The sequence below is a fragment of the Crotalus tigris genome, unplaced genomic scaffold (genome assembly GCF_016545835.1).
Source record: "Crotalus tigris isolate CLP2741 ecotype Arizona unplaced genomic scaffold, ASM1654583v1 scf7180000020245.1906669, whole genome shotgun sequence".
Lineage (NCBI taxonomy): Eukaryota > Metazoa > Chordata > Lepidosauria > Squamata > Viperidae > Crotalus > Crotalus tigris.
This window is the reverse complement of record NW_024097926.1, coordinates 1,825,681-1,846,381: the sequence shown is the minus strand read 5'-3', so window position 1 is coordinate 1,846,381 and position 20,701 is coordinate 1,825,681. Positions and strand designations below refer to the sequence as shown.

Below are 20,701 nucleotides of genomic sequence, written 5' to 3'. Positions count from 1 at the left end.
TCGGAGCTTGGGGAAGGGGGTGGCGGTTTTTGAACTCTAGTTTCCTGTCTTCCCAAATTTGGTTTTGTCTTGCAAATGACGTGCATCCCGAAGGGATGGAGGCAGGAGCTGCCCGGAGGGAAAAAGAGAGAGAGAGAGACTTCCTTGCGAAGATTCAGCTGGCTCGGTGTCCTGTTTGCAAAACGCATTTCTTTTCCTTTTTTATACATACGTGTGTGTGTGTGTGTGTGTGTGTGTGTGTGTGTGTGTGTGTGTATAATTATTGAAAGATAAAATACAAAGAAAAAATGAAAAGTAGGGGAGGAAAAAGGGAAGAGGGAAAAAGTGTAGGGTAAAAGAGGAAAGGAAAAGAACGGACTTATTTTTAGCGCAGTAAAATAATAACATGCAACCTCAACTTTTTACTTTAGCATAGTAATGTGTACTAGCCATTTGCATACCCACAGTCCTATCTAATCCGCAGAACCCAAAATCAAGTTTCATATATTTTTTCCCATCTCCAGCACAAAGTCCAGAAGCAGTTTCCAAGCAGAAACAAAATTTAGTCATATTCTTTTAATTCAAGCAATCAATTTAACCTTCTCTGCTAACTCCCATCAGCTTTTGCAACCCGTCATCCATGGTGGGAATTTAAAAAAATTCCATTTTTCTGCATAGACGATTCCCTCTGTTGTTGTGTGAAGCACTTCAACTGGCATTCACACAATCTGTCGGGCTTCGGGGCTTCCGTTCTGGCTTTGTGTGTAGGTCACCCACTCAGGAAATGGTTTAGCCCTGACCCACAGAATTAGAACCAAATGACAAAAGTTGGAAGGTGTGTGTGTATGTGTGTGTGTATGTGTAAGGGAGGGGTTTGTGCTAGAGATGAAAAAGACCAGCCTCTCTAGAAGTTATTGATCACACAACACCTTGACTTACAACTATTTGTTTAGTGACTGAGGTTAAGTCACCGAAAAAAGTGACTTACGATCACTGTTCACACTTAACGACCGTTGCAGAATCCCCAGGGTCACGTGATCTAAATTCAGACACCTGGCAACTGACCCGTATTTACGACGGTCGCAGTGTCCCGGCATCACGTGATCCCCTTTTGCGACCACCTGACCAGCCAAGTCGACGGGGGGGGGGGAAGCCAAGTTCACTTTTAAGTGTTACTCACTTAGCAAGCCATGATTAACTTAACAAGGGTGACAAGGAAGGCCGTAAAATGGGTCAAAAACTCCATTGACAACTGCTCAACAGCAGAAAATTTGGGGCGTTAATTGTGGATGAGGATTACCTGTCGTAGGGTTGGGAAGGGACCCTGGAGATCCTCTAGTCCAACCCCCTGCTCAAGCAGGAGACCCTGTAGCATTCCGGACAGATGGCTGTCCAGTCTCTTTGGGAGAACTGAAAGGATCCCTGGCCAAGACAGTGGAGCCACATTGTTTCCCCCTCCTTCCTGGCTAAAGGCAGATGTGTGTTGCAGATGTGGATGGGTGAAAATGCGCTGTCCTTGCAGAGGAAAAAAAAACTCTTTTATCTCTAGTGAGGCAATTGTGGTTGCGTCACTTCAGGCTAGAAAAAAACGGCTTAGGCTGGGTCAGGGACGCAACATCCTGCCTTGTTTTGAAGAATCCCAGGTATTTCGGCTAAATTGTGCAACCTTATGGACTAGAAGATTGAGGGGGATGGGTCGATTTGTCCAGAGAAAGCAAGAGCAGACGGGGAAGACCCGTAAAGCTGTGTGTTGAGCTTTGGTTGGGGGGGGGGTGGAGGGTCATCCCCCCCCCCTCCAGATGTGGGTCAACCAGCTCCCTAAGAATAGGAACTCCCACCTCCCGGCGGGGGGGATGCTGGGAACTGTAGTTCAGCCACTTCGGGAGAGGGCTAAACGAGTTTAACGGAACGACAAGAGTTGGAAGGGACCTTGGAGGTCTTCTAGTCCGACCCCTGGCTCAGGCAGGAAAGCCCAGACCATTTCAGACAAAAGGGTGTCCCATCCCCTTGACGTGGGAATCGGGATCCCGGCTCAAATCCGCCCCTCCTCCAGAAAAAGCGCCGCTCCCAATTGGGCTCGCCCGCGGCTTACTCCGGAGCAAGACTCTTACTCCGGAGTAGAGCCTTTCCCCCAAAGACGCCGGCGCTGCTCCGGATTCCACCCAGACAGGGGACTCCGAATTGCCTCTTTGCGCCTTTAAGGCCTCTCCCAGTTCTTTCTCTTCTTCTTTCCCTCTTTTTTTTCCCCTTTTTCTTTTCTTTTCCTGCCCCCCCGGGGGAGGCGTCGCCACCTCCCCTCGGAGGAGCGCTGACATCAGCCTTAAAAGCCAGAGCCGGGCGTGGGAGGCGAGCGTAAGGCGCGGCTTGGCTTGGCTTAATCCGGCGGCGCTCGCAGCCACTCTCCGCGGAGGAAAAGTAAGTCGGGGGACAGCGGGGAAAGGGGGACCCCCAGGTGATCACGGGGAGGGGGGAACCCCGCCTGGAAGACACCCCCAGCCTGGGGGGGGGTTCTTCTCCTCCACGTGGAGCGGCCAGCGGGAGTCTCCCCTCCGCACGTGGCTTTGCGAAGCGCCGCGTCTGGGCTGGCCGCGTGGATGATCTCTAGGGTTCCCACGCCCTTCTCGCCTTCCTCGATGTCCCGTCCTTTCTTCACTCCCCCACTCTGCTCCTTTCCCTTTCTTTTTCCCCCTCCCGTTTCGGTTTGGCCTTTTTTCCTGGAACGTTGCCTTCTCTTGGGAGGGCGACTCCCATTTTGCTGAGAAAGGATGATGAGACTTGTAGTCCTGGGAGTTCGAGTGGGGGGGGTCTTGGCCCTCTTTGGCCGAGATCTTCCGGATCACCAAGTTGGCAAAGACAAGCGCGTTTGGAAGTGAGCTAAAGCTGGGCTGCGCTTCTCCTGACGGCCACTAGGTGGCCAAGCGCGGATGGGTTTTGGTGCCATCTGGTGGCTGTCTGGATGTTTGCAGGCTTTTTTTGGGGCCATTGTTCCACAACTGTCTTTGACCCCACAGTTTATGGCTGATTTAATATTGGGTGCAACCCCTAGCCAATGTTGGTTTGTGCAGTGAAAGGGTAGCTACAGTTGAGTTGCAATCCAGCTTTCCTTTGGAAACTTTAAACGTTTTCTTTTAAAGAGAGTCAGCTAATTTTAGACGTGTCCCTTGCCTTTGGGAGGAGGTTAGGATCTGTGAGCTCCCCACCCAGATGTGCATTACTCCTAGCCTCCTTTCCCCCAAGCCTGGCCTTGTGGTTCATGAACATCTGTACAGCCACCAAGCTCACCACCATCCGCTTATATTGGTAACCATGGCGCTCCCAAGGCCTTCAAGATTATAATTATTTTTTAAAAAAATAGGAATAACGGTTCTACTTCGGTATCCCCCTCTTATATTTTCTGGTTGGCTGGCCTACAGACCAAAGATGGTGGAACAGAATCTTGGCAACTTTTAAGACCTGTGGACTTCGACTCCCAGAATTCCCCAGCCAAGCCAAACCAAGCTTGGCTAGGAATTCTGGGAGTTGTAATCCACAGGTCTTAAAAGTTGCCGGACTGAATTGCTATAGAGCAAAATAGTTTGTTTGCAAAGCTACAGACCGAAGGGGGATTTCGCAATGGGAGGCTAGGAACAGTTCCGTAAGCCAGGAAACGGGAGAAAGGAGAATGTGGTTTTGCTGGGCACTTGAGAAGGGTGAGAATGGAGTAATTCTTGTTATTTATGGTTTAATGGCCCCAAAGCCGGCAGAGATTGCTGTTGCTGGACCTCTCTGGAAAGCAGAAAATTTGGATCCTTTCCCAGGGCAGTTTTTCTCCTCGTTTCTGGCTCTTTCCACCGAGACTCGTCCTCCGTTGATCTCCCTGGCAGAGTCTGGAATGAAAGGATGACGAAACCAGGTTTCTGCCAAAACTTGCTTGCGGGAAGGAAGGGCTACGATGCTGACCCGGCCGATTTGCACCCCCGGCTTGTCTCTGTGGGTCGAGAATCAAAGTGATTGAAAGAGGAGAAACGGAATTGCCTGTCCCGGCCGATGTGTCATTCATTGGGGCAACTCCCGGCTGGCTGGCTGCGGGTCAGCGATGCTTGGGGAGGGCGCAGTCCTGCCCTGCAGGGTCGTCGTGGCAGTGGAGCTTTGGAACCTGAGACGGTGGAGGTGTATCCGTTTTATGGTTCTTTCCCCCCCCCAATCATTTATTTATTTTAGTCAGAAAATTAAAAGACAAGCTCCAAAGCAAAAGGCGATTTTGCAGAAACGGAACAAAGTTAGACAAAAACGTTTAAAAATGTGCGTTAGAAAAGACAAACAAACACACAACACACACACACACACGCACTGACCCCGGAGTTGAATACTGATAAGTATACAGGTAGCCCTCGACTTAACGACCACATTTGAGCTCATTTCTGTCGCTAAGTGAGACAAGTGATTTTTTTTTGCCCCATATTAACAACCTTTCTTGCCACATCTGAATCGCTGCCGTTGTGAAGTCAGTCACACCGTTGTGAAGTGAGTCTGGCTTCCCCCACTGGCTTTGAGTGTCAGGAGATGGCAAAAGGGGAATCGCAAAGTTAAATTTTATTACCCGTTTTATGGCTTCGAGAGAATCTGCTAATGGCAAACCTGCCTTATCGGGTAGCAAAATTTCTCAATTTCGGCCTCCAGTTTCTCCTCGGGGGCCCGTTTTCGAAAGAAGCGGAGCTGCTCTGTACAAGCCTTTTTTTGAGCTGGCCAAAATTGCCATCTTGTGGCAGGGAGTTCCACAGCTGGAGTTGCACCCAGGAGGAAGAAAAACCTGTATCTGCCACCTGGGCTTCTAATAAATATTACAGGCCAAGAAAGCTTTTCTACTTTTTTTTTTCCCTACACCCTGCATAATAGGATATTGGGGGAAGCCAAATTTGCTTAACTGATTCATTTAACGACCGTTAACAATAACAACTATAACAATAATGGTATTTACAACTAGACCCAGACTTACAATCCTTCATTTAGTAATAATAATAATAGTAGTAGTAATAGTAGTAGTAGTGGTAGTAGTAATAATAATAATAATAATAATAAAGTTGGAAGGGACCTTGGAGGTCATCTAGTCCAACCCCCTGCTCAGGCAGGAAAGCCTAGACCATTTCAGACAAATGGCTGTGCAGTCCCTGTTCGAGGTTGCAATGGCACGGAAAAAAGTGACTTATATCCATTTTTCACACTTATGACCGTTGCAGCATCCCCATGGTCATGTGACTTACATTCAGATGCTTGGCAGCTGACTCATATTTATGACGGTTACGAGTCATGTGATCCCCTTTTCTGACAAGCAAAATCAATGGGGAAGCCAGATTCACTTAGCCAGGAAAGTCGTAAAAAGGGGCCTATTTCACTCAACAAATCTCTCGCTGAACAACATACATTTGGGCCTCGCTTGAAGTCGTAAGTTGAGGACCCCCTGTGCTTCCCTCTTAGTGGCCCTGTTCTTTTTTTTTTTTTCACGCACAAAGGAGTTCCTTAGTTACTGCAGCTTGGAGAGCAAAATAACACAACTTTTGACCCCCCGAAAGGCATAACTCATTTTTTTTGCTGACACACAATGCCCGGGATCAGAGTCCTTCCAGTGGAAAAGAGGCTTCAATGAAGTCCGGAGTTGCTTTAAATAAATATGTGCCTGTTGTGCAGACTTCAAAAATAACACAAAATGAAATGAAGGAATTTCTTTCTCCCCCCCCCTTTCCTTTGCGGAGTGGAAAAGGGGGCTTCAGTTTGTTGAAGCTGATTGAGCAGTTGAATTTTCGAGCAATCTGTTAAAACTCTGATTTGCTTAATTGTGTGTTACTGGTTGAGTTGTGCACATTGCGTTAAGGCTGTCACTCCCTTTTTATAATGGGGCCAGTTGTGTAAGGCAAAATTGGACCTTAACGCCCATATGGATCAGGAGCAGGCAGCCCTTGAGTTGCAGCTACAAAAGGGAGCAATACCTCCCCTGCTAAGCTAGGCAGTTGCTAAATGACTCGTGCCTAACTTTACAACCTTTTTGGCATCGGTTAAGGGAAACACTGCCGTTGTTAAGCGAATCACGCAGTCCTTAAGCGAATCGCGCATTGACTTAGCTTGTCAGAAGCCGGCTGGAAGGTCACGGATGGATGGTCACGTGACCTCAGGATGCTGCGACTGTCATGAATGCATGCACCCAAATTTAGATCCCTTTACCGTTGGGATCCTGGAACAGTCGTAAGTATGAGGACCAGTCACTTTGTTCAGCAACGTCAAACAGTCGCTAAAGGAGTGGCTGAAAGTCGGGGACTTTATTCAGTTTGGGAAGCCAGTGTAGTGGACTCATTGCCGAATTGCACACGGCCCTTGTAGGCGGCTGGGCGTCAGACAGCGTAGCTTGAATTCCCATAATGCCCTGGAGCGATGCCCCATCAGCAAAAGGCATTATGGGAAATTTAAAATAATAGGTGACCTTCAAGCTTTCCTGCCACAACAGAGGAGATTTTATTACATTTTATCTATCTACCTCCTAAATTGCCGTATTGTTGGGTTCCCTTGTGGTTGTGAGCCGAGGACTACCTGTGCTGTATCTTCCTTTGTAAGTCTTGAAAAAAGATCTGAGCCAGCTTTCTTAGCTCCTCTTGAGGCCGTACGCAGGAATCCTGAACTGATTTTTTTCCCCCCGTTGTTGACCCACAATAGGTGTGTCACCAGCTTGTTTGTCTTCTGCATTTTTGCATCACTGCGGCTAGAAGGTAGGGCGGTGGCTGAGTAAACAAGATCACTTTCTAAGGCCAATGGTTTTTTTTTCCCTCTTCCTAAGTGTACAATAAAATGGTCACTCTCTACCTCAGGGGTCTTCAAACCTGGCCCTTTTATGACTTGTGGAGTTCAACTCCCAGAATTCCTCAGCCAGGCACAGGTGCCTGGCTGAGGAATTCTGGGAGCTGAAGTCCACAAGTCATAAAAGGGCCAAGTTTGAAGACCCCTGTTTATCTCATTTTTCTAGCCAATAATAAAAGGTATCCCATGTTCTAAAACAGGGGTCTTCAAACTTGGCCCTTTTAATGACTTGTGGACTTCAACTCCCAGAATTCCTTAGGTAGACACACTGGCTGAGGAATTCTGGGAGTTGAAGTCCACAAGTCATAAAAGGGCCAAGTTTGAAGACCCCCTGCTCTATCTGACCTATATCCTTGAAAAGGACAGGTAGATTTACAACCCTTCGTTTAGTGACTGTTCGAAGTTACAACGGCTTTTATTAAGTGGGACCTGCGTGAAGTGACTTTTGCCCCATTTTATGACCTTCCTCGCCAAAATTAAGTAAATCACTGCAGTTAGTTAAGTTAGTGACCTGTTTGTTAAGTGAATCCGGCTCCCCTCACTGACTTTGCTTGTCGGAAGGTCGCACAAGGGGATCACGTGAACCCCGGGAGACGCGGCGACCGTCATAAATATGAATCAGTTGCCAAGCGTCTGAATTTTGATCACGGGACCTTGAGGACACTACAACGGTCGTAAGTGTGAAAAACAGTCATAAGTCACTCTTTTCAATGCCGTTGTAACTCTGAACGGTCGCTAAATGAACTGTTGTAAGGAGGACTCTCTGGATTTGTGATGGTTGGCCTGTCCCTGGGAAATTCTGGGGATCGAAGTTCACCCATCTGAAGGTTGTTGAGGTTGAGAAAAATTGGATCCGTAAAGCAAAACAATAGAGCAGAACTGGTTGGGGGGCTTGGGGGGGCGTTGCAGGGGAGGTGGGGGGGGCAGGTTTGCTAGATTTGTCTCTTTCCAGGCATGGAAGGGTTTATCCCCCCCCAAAAGGTGTGTCTGATCGGCCAATCCTGACTTTTTTTAAATCTTTAAGCTGCCAGGCTGAGAAAACTGGGTGTGGGTTTAATCCTTCCTGCTTCCTTATCTGTGGCAAGGTGGGAATTTATATTCTGTGTGTGTGTGTGTGTGTGTGTGTGTGTGTGTGTGTGTGCCAACTCAGCTCTGCTGGCAGAAGGGACAGTAGGGCAGGCAGGCAGGCAGGGTTCCCCGTTGCATCAAGCCTAGTTTGCTGGCCTGTTTTGTTTCCCAACATGCTTTCACGAATGGGTTAAAAGCCACAATTACTGCTCCTCCCAAATTTCCATTGCTAAACCAGACAAGGTTGTTAAGTGAGTTTTGCCCCCTTTTTACCACCTCTGTTGTCACAGTTTAAGGCGGGGGGGGGGGGTGTCTTCAAACTTGGCAACTTTTAAGACTTGTGGACTTCAACTCCCAGAATCCTTCAGCCAGCCAGCCAGCCACAAAATTTGCCAAGTTTGAAGACCCCTGGTTTAAGGGGATCCCTGCAGTTAGTAACTTGATTGTTAAGTGAATCTGGCTCCCCCCCCGCACTTGACTCTGCTTGTCAGAAAGTCGCAAAAGGGGATCACGTGACTCCCGGAGACGCTGCAACGGTCGTTAAGTGTGAAAACCAGTCCTAAGTCATTTTTTCAGTGCTTGTTGTAACTTGGAACAGTCACTAAACAAACGGCTGTAAGTCAAGGATTACTTACTTGTCGTTTCCTCCCTGTGACAAAGCAAAGCCAAAGTAAAGACGGAAGGTCTGCAGGCAGTATACAAGCACCCTCAACTTACGACGATTCATTTAGCAACCATTCAAACTTACAACAGCACTTAAAAAAGGATAGATCCTCACCTTGCTGACCATTGCACCATCTCTGGGGTTTGTTCGTTTTTTTTTTGCATGCCAAAATTTTGCCTTTGTTCTTTCTTTCTTTCTTTCTTTCTTTCTTTCTTTCTTTCTTTCTTTATTTATTTATTTTATTTATTTATTTATTAATAAAATTTATATGCCGCCCAACCCCTAGGGACTCAGGGCGGCGTACAAAATTAAAACAATAAATATAACAATAAAAATAAGTACATTCACTCATTCATGAGTCCCAATCATATCCCGGCCCCTTTATTATTTATTTATTTATTTTTATGCAAAATCCAACATTTTGCATTGCCAAATTGCAGGATCCTGCTGAAGTCCACCCGATCACTATTTGCCAGAACGGGAAATCCCACTTAGATTAAATAACTGTGGTTGGATTAAAGTAAGGTTTCTGCCAAGTTAGGTTTCGCTGAACCTCTTTATTTTGCAGCGGAACCTCCCCGCTTAGGGATAGTCTACCTCCCCATGCCAGAGGCCGGAGGTGGGATGGTGAGGATCAAGCCGATGAAAAAGTTATTTGCAACTATGGCCTCCCTCTAAACTCCCCCCCCCCCCAAAAAAGCATCTCTTCGGCTAGCGAAACGGAAATTGGTAGCTGGACCCGGACCGTTTTGCCTTCCAAAAAGCGTGCAAAAAAAAAAAAAAAATTAAAATGGAAAAATAAACCTCGTTGCTACAACAATGCTTTGTGTGTATATATATTTCTACCCGACCGCTGTGGCTTCTGACTTCCACATCGCTCTGCTCCACTCCTTCCTGTCCCTGTTAAATAAGAACTGTGCCCGCGGTGTGGTTTTGGGGTGTTAACCAAGATCAGCTCCCTTATTATTTTATTTTTTCCTCCTCCGTATATTGGCACATTTTGAACCTTCCTCGTTAACAGCTACCAAAAAAGCCTGCAGTACACTTCTGTTCTTGGGCATGTTTTTGCCCATTAATTATCTACCACACCCTAAATGAGAATCTAGCAATCGTCAAACTTCCTTCCTGACTGTTTGTGAATTTGCTCGGCTTTGGCTAAGCCCTGAATGCTGGTTGCGGTGTTTCTGCTGAAGCCGACTGGGATAGGATTAGCTAACCAGTATGGGGAAATTTTCCTTAATTGAGGGCAATCAAGTAGTGAAGGGTGCAAAAAAGAGGTTTCGTCTCAAATTGCAGAATGAAACGGTTTTCTGAGCCCATTTGAACCTTAAAATGAAATGGCTGGATTGCTTGAGGTTTGTTTATTTTCAACCTTTCTTTGCTGCCTTCCAAAAAGCTGATTTTTTTCTCCCTGGGGGGGGGGGCTTACACTATTAACTACTCCCAACCAGCTTTCCGATGTTGTCTGCAGGTGGGCACCTGGCTTCTTTCATTTTTGCTTCACCGTGGTGGGGTGTGAAGCTAGGGCATCGTGGCTTGTTCAGAAACCAGGATCGAGGCAGGCGCATAAGTCTAGGATGCCTCTTCTTTCCGAGAACGTTTGATGTACATTGAAGAGAAATAACGATTATTCTACTGGGCAGCTACACCATCTCACCACGCCTATAGAGTTCATCCTCGAATTACATCGATCCGTTTAGTGCACAGCATTGGGGGGGGAAAAGTGACTTGTGACTGCTCCTCACTTTTATGGCCGTTGCAGCAGCGTCCCCCGTGGTCACATGATCAGAACCTGGGTGCTTGGAAACCAGCATGTATTTAAGACGGTTGCCGCATCCCGGGGTCACGTGATCGCCATTTGGGACCTTCCCAGCCAGCTACCCACAAGCAAAGCTGGATTTGTTTAATGACTATGGGATTCACTTAACAACCGCGGGCGATTTGCCTAACAGCCAGGGCAAAAGTTGTAAAAAAAATCAGGCGTGACTCGCTTAAGAAGCGCCTCGCTTGAGCCTTGGTCAAGAATGCAGCATTGCTGGCTAGACTCTGCCCGCTGCCAGCAGTTCGATCCTGACCGGCTCCAGGTTGACTCAGCCTTCCGTCCTTCCGAGGTCCGTAAAATGAGAACTCAGATTGTTAGGGGCAAGAGGCTGACTCTGTAAACCACTTAGAGAGGGGGCTGTGAAGAACTAGGAAGCAGTATATAAGTCTTAACTCTATTGCCCTCCCTCCCTCCCTTCACATTCCTATTCCTTCTTTTCCTTCCTTCCATCCTCCCTCCCTCCCTTCTTTCTTTCCTTCCTTCCTTCCTCTCTCTCTCCATCTCTTCATATTCATCTTCCTTCCTTCCTTCCTCCCTCCCTCCCTCCCTCCCTCCCTTCCTTCCTTCCTTCCCGATGGATAGAATGCAATATTGAAGACTAACTCTGCCCACAGCCAACAGTTCGATCCTGACCGGCTCCAGGTTGGTTCAGCCTTCCGTCCTTCCGAGGTCCGTAAAACGAGGACTCAGATTGTTGGGGGGCAACAGGCTGATTCTGTAAACCGCTTGGAGAGGCCTGGAAAGCCCTGTGGAGCGGCATATAAGTGCTGTCGCCACTGCTTGGCAACGGAGATTCTAATTCGAACCGTGGTCATATTGTCGTTCTCGAAAATGCAGGGATCTATAAGCACTTTTTATGACACTTTCCTGCCTTCCTCGGCTTTGAGCAGCCTAATAAACCATTTGCAGAGAGATTTTTTTTTTCTCTCTCTCTCTCTCTCCAAAACATGGAAGGGCCGTTTCCACACAGAAGCCAAACAAGATGGTGGCTTCGTTCCAGGTGATTTCCAAGCTCCTTACCGATGCCAAAGCACCAGCTTTGAGCGGTAAAGTCTAGTTTGCATAACAGCCATAATGTGGTTAGTATCACTGCCGGGCCAAAAAAAAAAAAGAGAGAGAGAGAGAGATTTTTCTTTTTTTTTCTGATTTATGCAAAATCGAGGCTTTTCTCCAGGAAAGCTGTGGTCTGGGTTGCACCCTGCTGGAGCCCCTAACTCTGGTTTTTAAACCACAGGCCGTGGGCCAATTCAAAACCAAGCCAGAGCCCATTGTGGATTAACCCAGTGGAGGATTGCAGTCAAAGTCAGGTATAGTGCGGCTGTGCGTGGAGGCTTGGCTTACGTTTGCCAACAGTCAGCAGGGGGACTCAGGGGCAGTGGGTTAGCTTTACAACAACAACAGCAGCAGCTAGCAGTTGTGATCTCTCACCTCCGAGGCTTGCACACACACACACAAACACAAACATCCTGTTTTGCACATTGCTCCCTTTCTGCTTGAGTTGAGTCCCCAGCCTCCACTCTGCTCATAACTCTCAGTGGCCGGAGTTTCCTGTTCACGTTTTAAGTTCTGCTTCTGGGCTTATTCCTCTTTTTGTGTCTCGGTGTGTTGTTGTCGTTGTTGTTTTTTGCTCTAGGACTGAGTCTCTTTGTTGCAGAGATTTTTCTGCTGGGGTACTCAGATTGGGACAAAACGGGCAGCTTAGCAACCTAAATCTAAACCTACATGGAGAGTTTTTGCACCGGAGACAAATTTGTTGTGTGTCTAATCACATAAAGTCTGGTCTTATTCTATTTCTTTGATTTCTAATTCTATTCTTCTAGAGCCAACCCCGCCCTCTCCTCCTTTCTCCCCCCCCCCGGAAGCTGATATTTTCTAAGATTCAGTGTCAATTCGCTTCTAACTTCCTTTACGTTGACCTGAGTCTGTTCGGCATCCGCAAGGCCTCTGCATTTTATTCTCGTTGCAGAATCGAACCTTGAAAGCCATCTTGTTCCTACAGCACGCAACATGGCTTGCTGTTTTCTTTTCCCACCTTGGACATTGCGGCCCAATGAAATGGGCCATAAAGCTTAGTCACGTTCTGGGTTCACACAAGCACACTAAGCCAACATAAAAAAGAAAAAGAAACAAGGGTTAACAGCAAGGAAACTTTGCCTGCTGTGTGAATGTGCTTGCTAGGTCTTCCACTGACTTGAGTACAGCAGGTTCGCCCTCTGCATCTTGCTCGGTAAACCATCATTAAGCAAACCATGGCTTCCTAGGACTTGCATAGCCAACCCTCCAGGGGCTGCCACAGAGAAGAGGGGGGGTCATCTTATTCTCCAAAGCACTACAGGGCAGGACAAGAACTAGAATAGAATAGAGCTGGAAGGGACCTTGGAGGTCTTCTAGTCCAGCCCCCTGCTCAAACAGCAGAACGATACCATTTCAGACAGGTGACTATCTAGTCTCCTCTTGAAAACTTCCAGTGATGGAGCGCCCGCAATTTCTAGAAGACTAGAAGACCTCTGAGGCCCCTTCAAGCTAACGATTCGGTGTTGTCATAATTCAGATATCGCCTCCCAGTTTGAAGGGGGAGAAAGAAACAAGATTTTTTTCAGGATATTAAAAGGACAAATCAGCCCCTTTGCAGCTGGGGCCATTTTCTGCGAAAGAGGAGAAGGGGCCTCCCCTGGCTTGGGTGAGGAACAAAGAGCGGAGTGTTGTCTGGGAAAGGGACAATGGATGCCGGTGGGTGGTCTCCCTAGGCCCCCTGAGCAGAGGGATGGGGGGGGGTGGAAAGTTGGCAAGTTTATGGGAACTGACCTGTGTATATATCCACTGTGCATCCTGGCCAGAGGAATTAGCCTCGTCCATCCCTTACATATTTCCGTTTCCCTTGAACGCAGAATTTTAGTGTGGCCCGTCCTGTTCTCCCCCCTCCCCTTGGTTTGCTTGGAGGGATTCCTTTAAAATTCTCTCTTTTTTCCAATTCTGGGACTTAAAACTCCACGCAACTGAAAGTTGGCCAGTTTGTCAAAACCTTGATCTTGTTTGTTTCGGTCCCCTCTTGATTGTTTTCACAAATAATGCAAAATGGTGAACATGCCCATACCCACATACTCTTCCTGTTTTCTCCACAAAAAAAACCCTGTGAGGTGGGTTGGGATGTGAGGGAGGGACTGGCCCAAAAGTCACTCAGCTCTTTTTCTTGCCTAAGGTGGGACCAGAACTCGCCATCTCCTGGTGATTGGCCCAAAGTCACCCAATTGGCTTTCATGCCTAAGGCGGGACTAGAACCCCCCATCTCCTGGTGATTGGTCCAAAGTCACTCAGCTTATTTCACACCTAAGGCGGGACTAGAACTCACCGTCTCCTGGTGATTGGCTCAAAGTCACCCAGCCAGTTTTCATGGCTAAGGTGGGACTAGAACTCACCATCTCCTGGTGATTGCCCAAGGTCACCCAGCCAGTTTACGTGGCTAAGGCTATTAGGTCTGTTTTCTGCCTCCCTCCCGCTATCCTTCACCTCCACCGTAACCGGGACGTCCGGGAAAAACGTTGGAAAAATTCCCACGGCCTGATCTCCTTGATCAGGGGCTGCAAAATGGGGTAGACCAGGGGGTCTTCAAACTTGGCCCTTTGATGACTTGTGGACTTCAACTCCCAGAATTCCTCCGCGCGCCTGGCTGAGGAATTCTGGGAGTTGAAGTCCACAAGTCATCAAAGGGCCAAGTTTGGAGACCCCTGAGGTAGACGCTCCTTCTGACTGTATCTCCTGATGGGAAATCCACCCATGGAGAGAGGGGGGGGAGAGGTAAGTTTCAGACTTTGGGCCCACCCAGCTACCCGCTCAATCTAAGAAAGATTTTCTGCCCCTCCCCACAATATTTTCTTTTTTTAAAAAAAAAAAAGATAATTAGGCAAAGCATTTTTTGCATTTAGACCGCTTCCCCACCCTTTGAGAAATGGCTTCTCCGTTTATCAGATTTGGAATCGGATACAGAGGGAAACTTAAAACAAAGCCACGATGATGTAAGAATTGGACTGAGAAAGGATGGAAGGGATGAGCGGAGACATTAGCAGGTATTCCCTCCGGCCACAGAAGAATATCTTTAATTTACCCAAGGGAAGCACCTTCCATTGTAAGGCTGAGGTAACCCATTAGACCTGCCCTGCCTTTCAGCCTTGGCATCTCTTGTGGGGGGAGGAATGGGGGGGGGGCAAAGGCAATTGGGGTGTGCCGGATCCCTGAGGGATTCTTTTTCCCCCAACTGTTTGTAAAATGGGCAAATGAGCAATCTCAGCATTTCAGGGATTCAGTCTTCAATCAGAATGGAGCTGGAAGGGACCTTGGAGGTCTTCTAGTCCAGCCCTCTCTGCTCAGGCAGGTGGCCCTGTACCATTTCAGACAAGTGACTGTCCAGTCTCTTCTTAAAGACCCCCCCCCCCAGTGATGGAGCACCCACAACTTCTGGAGGCAAGCTGTTCCTCTGGTTAACTGTTCTCACTGTCAGGAAATTTCTCCTGACAGTTGAAAGGGACCTTGGAGGTCTTCTAGTCCAACCCCTTGCTCAAGCAAGAAACCCTATATCATTTCAGACAGATGGCTGTCCAGTCTCTTCTTAAAAGCCCCCCAGTGATGGAGCACCCACAACTTCTGGAGGCAAGTTGTTCCACTGGTTAATTGTTCTCTGTTAGGAAGTTTCTCCTTAGTTCCAGGTTGCTTCTCTCCTGGATTAGTTTCCATCCATTGTTTCTCGCCTTCTGGTGCTTTGGGGAATAGGTGGACCCCCTCTTCTTTGTGGCAGCCCCTCAAATACTGGAACACTGCTATCATGTCCCCCTTCTTTTCTCTACACTGGCCATACCCAAATCCTGCAAATGTTCTTCGTATGTTTCAGTCTTCCAGGCCTTTAATCCTCTTTGTTGCTCTTCTCTGCACTTTTTCCCAAATCTCAACATTTATTTTTCAAAAAACAAAAAGGGTTATACAATTGGGTGAGTCACACTTAACAACTGTCTGGTTGGCAATGGAAAACTGGGGATCAGTTGTCGTAAGGCGAGGGCTACCTGTACTACTGACTCACATTTCTGGCAAGCAGGTGGCTGCAACGCAGGAGATGATCACAACTTGGATAAGAGAAGAAGAGTTTGTGATCAGCGGCTAGAAGGGAGTCAGAGGATCCTGTTTCACGTCTCCTCGGAGGGCTTGCCCCACCCTGCTGAGTAAGAGAGGTGGAGTGTTCCCAGGCCTGCCCAGATTGGAATCCAGAACAAAGCCTTTTTCATCAGCTTTGGTGGAAGCATTTTCATTAATCCCTTTGGCTCCTGATGCCAGTCTGGATGGTGTCGGAAAAATGACGCTGAGCACGTACAGAGAGCTATGCTCACTCGAGGGATTTCCTGCTACTGTGCTAAATTGCACATCCAGATGGGTGGTTGAGACCCAGAATATTTTCTGAGACGAACCAGCTTTCCTTGACCCAAGTTTCTTCAGCCACTGACCGTGATCAGCAGAAGACTGAAGGGTCATTTGCCCCGGGGCAAGCTTTGTTTCGCACATTTGATTTTTCATTGCCAGGCTTTGATTTATATCAGAAGTGTGCAAGCTTGACAATTCTCATAATTCCTTGTCCAGCATGGGTGTAGATCTGGGAGTAGAGTCTAATCTTAAAGCATGCTGGCTAGGGAATTCTGGGAGCTGATTCTGGCTGGGGAATTCTGGGAGTTGAAGTCCACCCATTTTGAAGTTGCTGAGATTGAAAAACACTGCCTTAGGCCTTAATAAATGCTGGGATATCCAGCCATTTAATCCTAAAATTGTCTTCCTATCTCCCAGATTAAGTTTTTGGAAATCCGTTACTCACACACCTTAGCGTCATGGCGAACCGAGGCCCTGCTTATGGACTCAGTCGGGAGGTTCAGCAAAAGATCGACCGGCAGTACGATCCTGAGCTTGAACAGATTCTCATCCAGTGGATCAAGGCCCAAGTTGGGCCAAACAGCGGGGAGCCTGAACCAGGCAAAGACAATTTCCAGAAATGGCTGAAAGATGGCACGGTGAGGAATTATTATTATTATTATTTTGCCGTGTTGCCTCTATTTTTCTCCTCTGCCAGTTCTCACTGTACTGGACAAAAACAGAACTGCCTGTCAAGATTTATTTCAGAGGGTATTTTGGTCGAATCCATGGTGGGTATGGTGAAAGAAAGGAAGATTAAATCAAAAAATAGTGCATTAATGAAGCCACCCACGTTGGGAAAAATGTGAGGCCTAAAGGGAAGAATTTGCATGAAAAGAAAAAGTTTTAACAGCTCTTGTTAAATTAGTTATCTACTCCAGATGTTGATGCAAATATAAATAGTTTAAAACTCTCTTGCGGGCTCTTTAAAATAAATCCATTTTAAAAAAAAGCTATGGAAGCATTAGTTCAGGCCATAAAGCAGAGCAGATTTTTAGAGCCATTCTTTTTTACTAGGGGCTAGCAACCTATTCCTTGATATTTAAAAACAAAATCACCATTTGGCTGATCATTTAGTAGGTCATTTTATGGATCCATGCTTTTCTAATAGGGACTAGCAACTTGCTCCCTGACATTTAGGCACAAAATCATCACATGACCAATCATTTAGTAAAGAAGAATACAAATTTTTAAATGTATGCTTTTCTAATAGGGACCGGCAACTTGTTCCTTGACATTATGACACAAAATCACCCTTTGACCCATCTTTTTGTAAAGCTTTATTGCAGAGACCTCAAATCTGCTTCATATCACCCCAGAGTATTGTGCATCGGATTTTTTGGGCTCAAGGAGACCAACTCCATCTTGGTTTTGACCCTTGAACGATAAGCTAAGACAATCGGCAACGGAAACGAGGCTGGCCAAAAGACCACAGTTAAATGTATGATGCTTCCTGTTCTCATTAGGTGCTCTGCCAGCTGATCAACAGCCTGTATCCCAAGGGCCAGGGGCCTGTGGCCAAGATCCAGTCTTCCAGCATGGCCTTCAAACAAATGGAGCAGATTTCTCAGTTCTTACGCGCAGCGGAGAAGTACGGCATCCTGGCTTCGGACATTTTCCAAACCGTAGATTTGTGGGAAGGTATGTTTCAAAAGGAAAGAGCAGAGGCCATCAAGCATTGGTGCTTCTAGCAACTAGCTGGGTAATAATAATAATAATAAAGTTGGAAAGGACCTTGGAGGTCATCTAGTCCAACCCCCTGCTCAGGCAGGAAACCCTATACCATTTCAGACAAATAGCTGTCCATTCTCTTTTTAAAACGTCCAGTGTTGGAGCATTCACAGCTTCTGGAGGCAGGTTGTTCCACAGGTTAATTGTTCCCACTGTTAGGAAATTTCTCCTTAGTTCCAGGTTGCTTCTCTCCTTGATTAGTTTCCCTCCGTTGCTTCTTGTCCTGCCTTCAGGCGCTTTGGAGAATAGCTTGACTTCCTCTTCTTTGGGGCAGCCCCTGAGATATTGGAAGACTGCTATCATGTCCCCCCTCGTCCTTCTCTTCATTAAACTAGACATGCCCAATTCCAGCAACCGTTCCTTGTATGTTTTAGCCTCCAGTCCCCTAATCATCTCTGTTGCTCTTCTCTGTGGACTGACTATTTGCACCCTCCTCTTCGAAGTTGGGCAATGAAAGATTGAAATTTCTGTTTTGTTTTTTTTAAATAGAGCTTTAAAAAAGAATTTCTCTTAGTGGGTTTGGGCACCCCTAAGAGATTGAGCCTCTCTCTTAAAAGCATAGATTTTTTTTTTAAAGGGTACCTCACTGTCCCACTCATCTGCAGCTATCAGAAACCGGAAAATAACTTTTTGTGGGTTTTTTTTTTTTTTTTCAAAAAATTATCCCGAACACACAAAAAATAAAGAGAGATTTAATTTACATTGGTGGATCAGCTTTTGCGGATATTTTGAGCAGCAATTTCAAATTGATGGATGATTTGTACTCTCTAGGAATCGCACTGTTCTATTCTATGGCAGTAGCTGGGGAATTCTGGGAGTTGACGTCCAGCTACCTTAAAGCAGGCTGGCTGGGGAATTCTGGGAGTGGAAGTCTACCCATCTTAAAGCATGCTGGCTGAGGAATTCTGGGAGTTGAAGTCCAGCCATCTTAAAGCATCCTGGCTGAGGAATTCTGGGAGTTGAAGTCCAGAAATATTAATTAAAATATGCTGGCTGGGGAATTCTGGGTCCACACATCTTAAAGCAGTCAAGGCTGAGAAACACTGCTTTATGCAAAAGTCTCCTTTGAGCTATAGTTTGGTCTCTTTATTTTGCAAATTCTTCTCTCTTTTTTTTGACATTTAGCGAGACGAGACAGCCTGTTAAAAAACAGCCCATTTGCTCAGCTTTCTGTTAGTTGCCTACTGCCAAGTTTCTACCCAAACTCATTTTTGTAACATTAAATCTTGTTGATACTCACTGTCCAAAACCACTAGTTTTGTTTTCAAAAGGTATCTCATTTTAGTGAATGTTTTTAAAGCTACAATACTATTTGGTTTTTATGTTGCCACACTTAAGGGATGGCTACAAACTTAGATTTTTTTCCCTTTTCCTTCCAACTGGAAATTTCAGAACCTTTTCTGACTTTTTTCCACTCACAGGGAAGAACATGGCCTGCGTCCAGAGGACCTTGATGAACCTGGGCGGGTTGGCAGTCTCCAAAGACGACGGCTTCTTCGCGGGAGACCCCAACTGGTTCCCCAAGTAAGTGAGCTTGTAAACCAGGCTTTGCGATGGATTGAAAGCCCAGCGGGGGGACCAAGGGTCTGCCTGGGTATTTATGATTTCTGTTTTATTAAGAAAATTGATATGGCTGCCTCAACTCAGGATGACTCTAGGCCAGGAGTAGGCAACCTTGGCCCTTTTATGACTCGTGGACTTCAACCCCCAGAATTCCTGAGCCAGCACGGGGGAACTATGGCCCCTTCATGACTTGCGGACTTCAACTCCCAGAATTCCTGGGATGTCACATTTTTCAATGCCGTTGTAACATCAAACGGTCACTAAATGAGGATTTACCTGTATTGCTGTCCCTTGAGGTGTCAGCCTTGCCCCTTGGGCTGTTTTTCTTCATTAAACTACCATTAAACAATGATCACTTTTCAACCTGGGGATTTCCCCGTCCTCATTCAGATTTTTTTCCTTTGTGTGGCTAGGAAATCCCAGGAGAATCGCCGGGCCTTCTCGGATGACAAACTGAAAGAGGGACAAAACGTCATCGGACTGCAGATGGGGACGAACCGAGGGGCTTCCCAGGCTGGCATGACGGGCTACGGGATGCCCCGCCAGATCCTTTGAGCCCACCGTTGCCGGCTGGCCTCCTTCACCTCCTCCAATATCTTCCTTTTCCAGAGAACTTTCCGGTGTTTCTTCTCCGTGAAACGATCCTTTTGGATTCTCCATTTTCCCTCCAGACTCCTTTCCACCGTTTTTTTTAATATTAAACAAAAAGCAACACCCTCTAGGTTTTTTTTTTTTTTTTCCCCAGTTGTATCTCCCCGTTCCTGCTTTTCCTGTCTCGGCTGGGGTTATTTTTTCCCGGCCTCTCCAACATCTCGTGGCCCTTCATCACTCCAAGGGTCCCCAAATGTGGATATTGGTTCCCCCTCTCCCATCCGCTCATGACCATTTCCTAAGACGAGATGGTGTCTTTCCAGTATCTTGTCTTCCCTGTTCCAAATGCTTTAAAAAAAGATCGTAGCCGCCAAGCTGCAAAGGCTGACCTTTTTAAGGCAGCTTCTTTGGAACCAAAACCGAGAATCGCCCTTCTCTTTCTGGACCAAAATAATCACTTTTTTTTTTTAAAGTCATTTCTAAAGTTACATGGGGCTTGTTTCGTTTCACCCCAGAATGCCTACTAGGTCCTATAGATGCTGAACTGCCCCACTTCTTAATTTTGAGTGAGTGGACTAGGAAGATCAGGTGATTCACCCCTTTCTCACAAAATGTCACCCCTGGGAAGCTGGGTGTTTGACAGGACCCCTCTCTGCGCTTCCTGGCTTCAGCTTTTATTTTGAGGAAGGGGCAGGGGTGTTAATACAAGAGGGGGCAGAACTGTGCAGCTGAGTTTGATGTAGTCTGTTTCTCTCTTTCTCTTGCAAAATACTTAAATCAATCAAAGGGGGGGGGGGAGAAAAACCAGCCTTCAGAGTAGGGAGATCCATGGTGCTGAGTGCCCGTACCCACCCTCCACAGCTGGACCAGCCTTTTGGTCTTGGCAGTTTGGAAGCATTGTTGAGTCACCGCAGCTTTTGGGGGCAAAGCCAGAAGCGATAATTTACCCTGAACTGCAGGGAAGTATTTGGCCTCCAGGCTCTTGATAAGAAATAAAGATTGCTCAATTCTTTTGTTTA

General features: G+C 46.8%; 1 protein-coding gene across 1 annotated transcript; it reads left to right on the top strand.

Moving 5' to 3' along the window:
- Positions 1 to 2,242: 2,242 nt before the first annotated feature.
- TAGLN2 (transgelin 2) lies at positions 2,243 to 20,701 on the top strand. Its single transcript, XM_039366120.1, has 5 exons — positions 2,243 to 2,394; positions 16,176 to 16,396; positions 17,264 to 17,438; positions 18,950 to 19,052; positions 19,505 to 20,701. The coding sequence occupies exons 2-5, from the start codon at positions 16,217 to 16,219 to the stop codon at positions 19,644 to 19,646; spliced, it is 600 nt and encodes a 199-aa protein (XP_039222054.1). The 5' UTR covers positions 2,243 to 2,394; positions 16,176 to 16,216; the 3' UTR covers positions 19,647 to 20,701.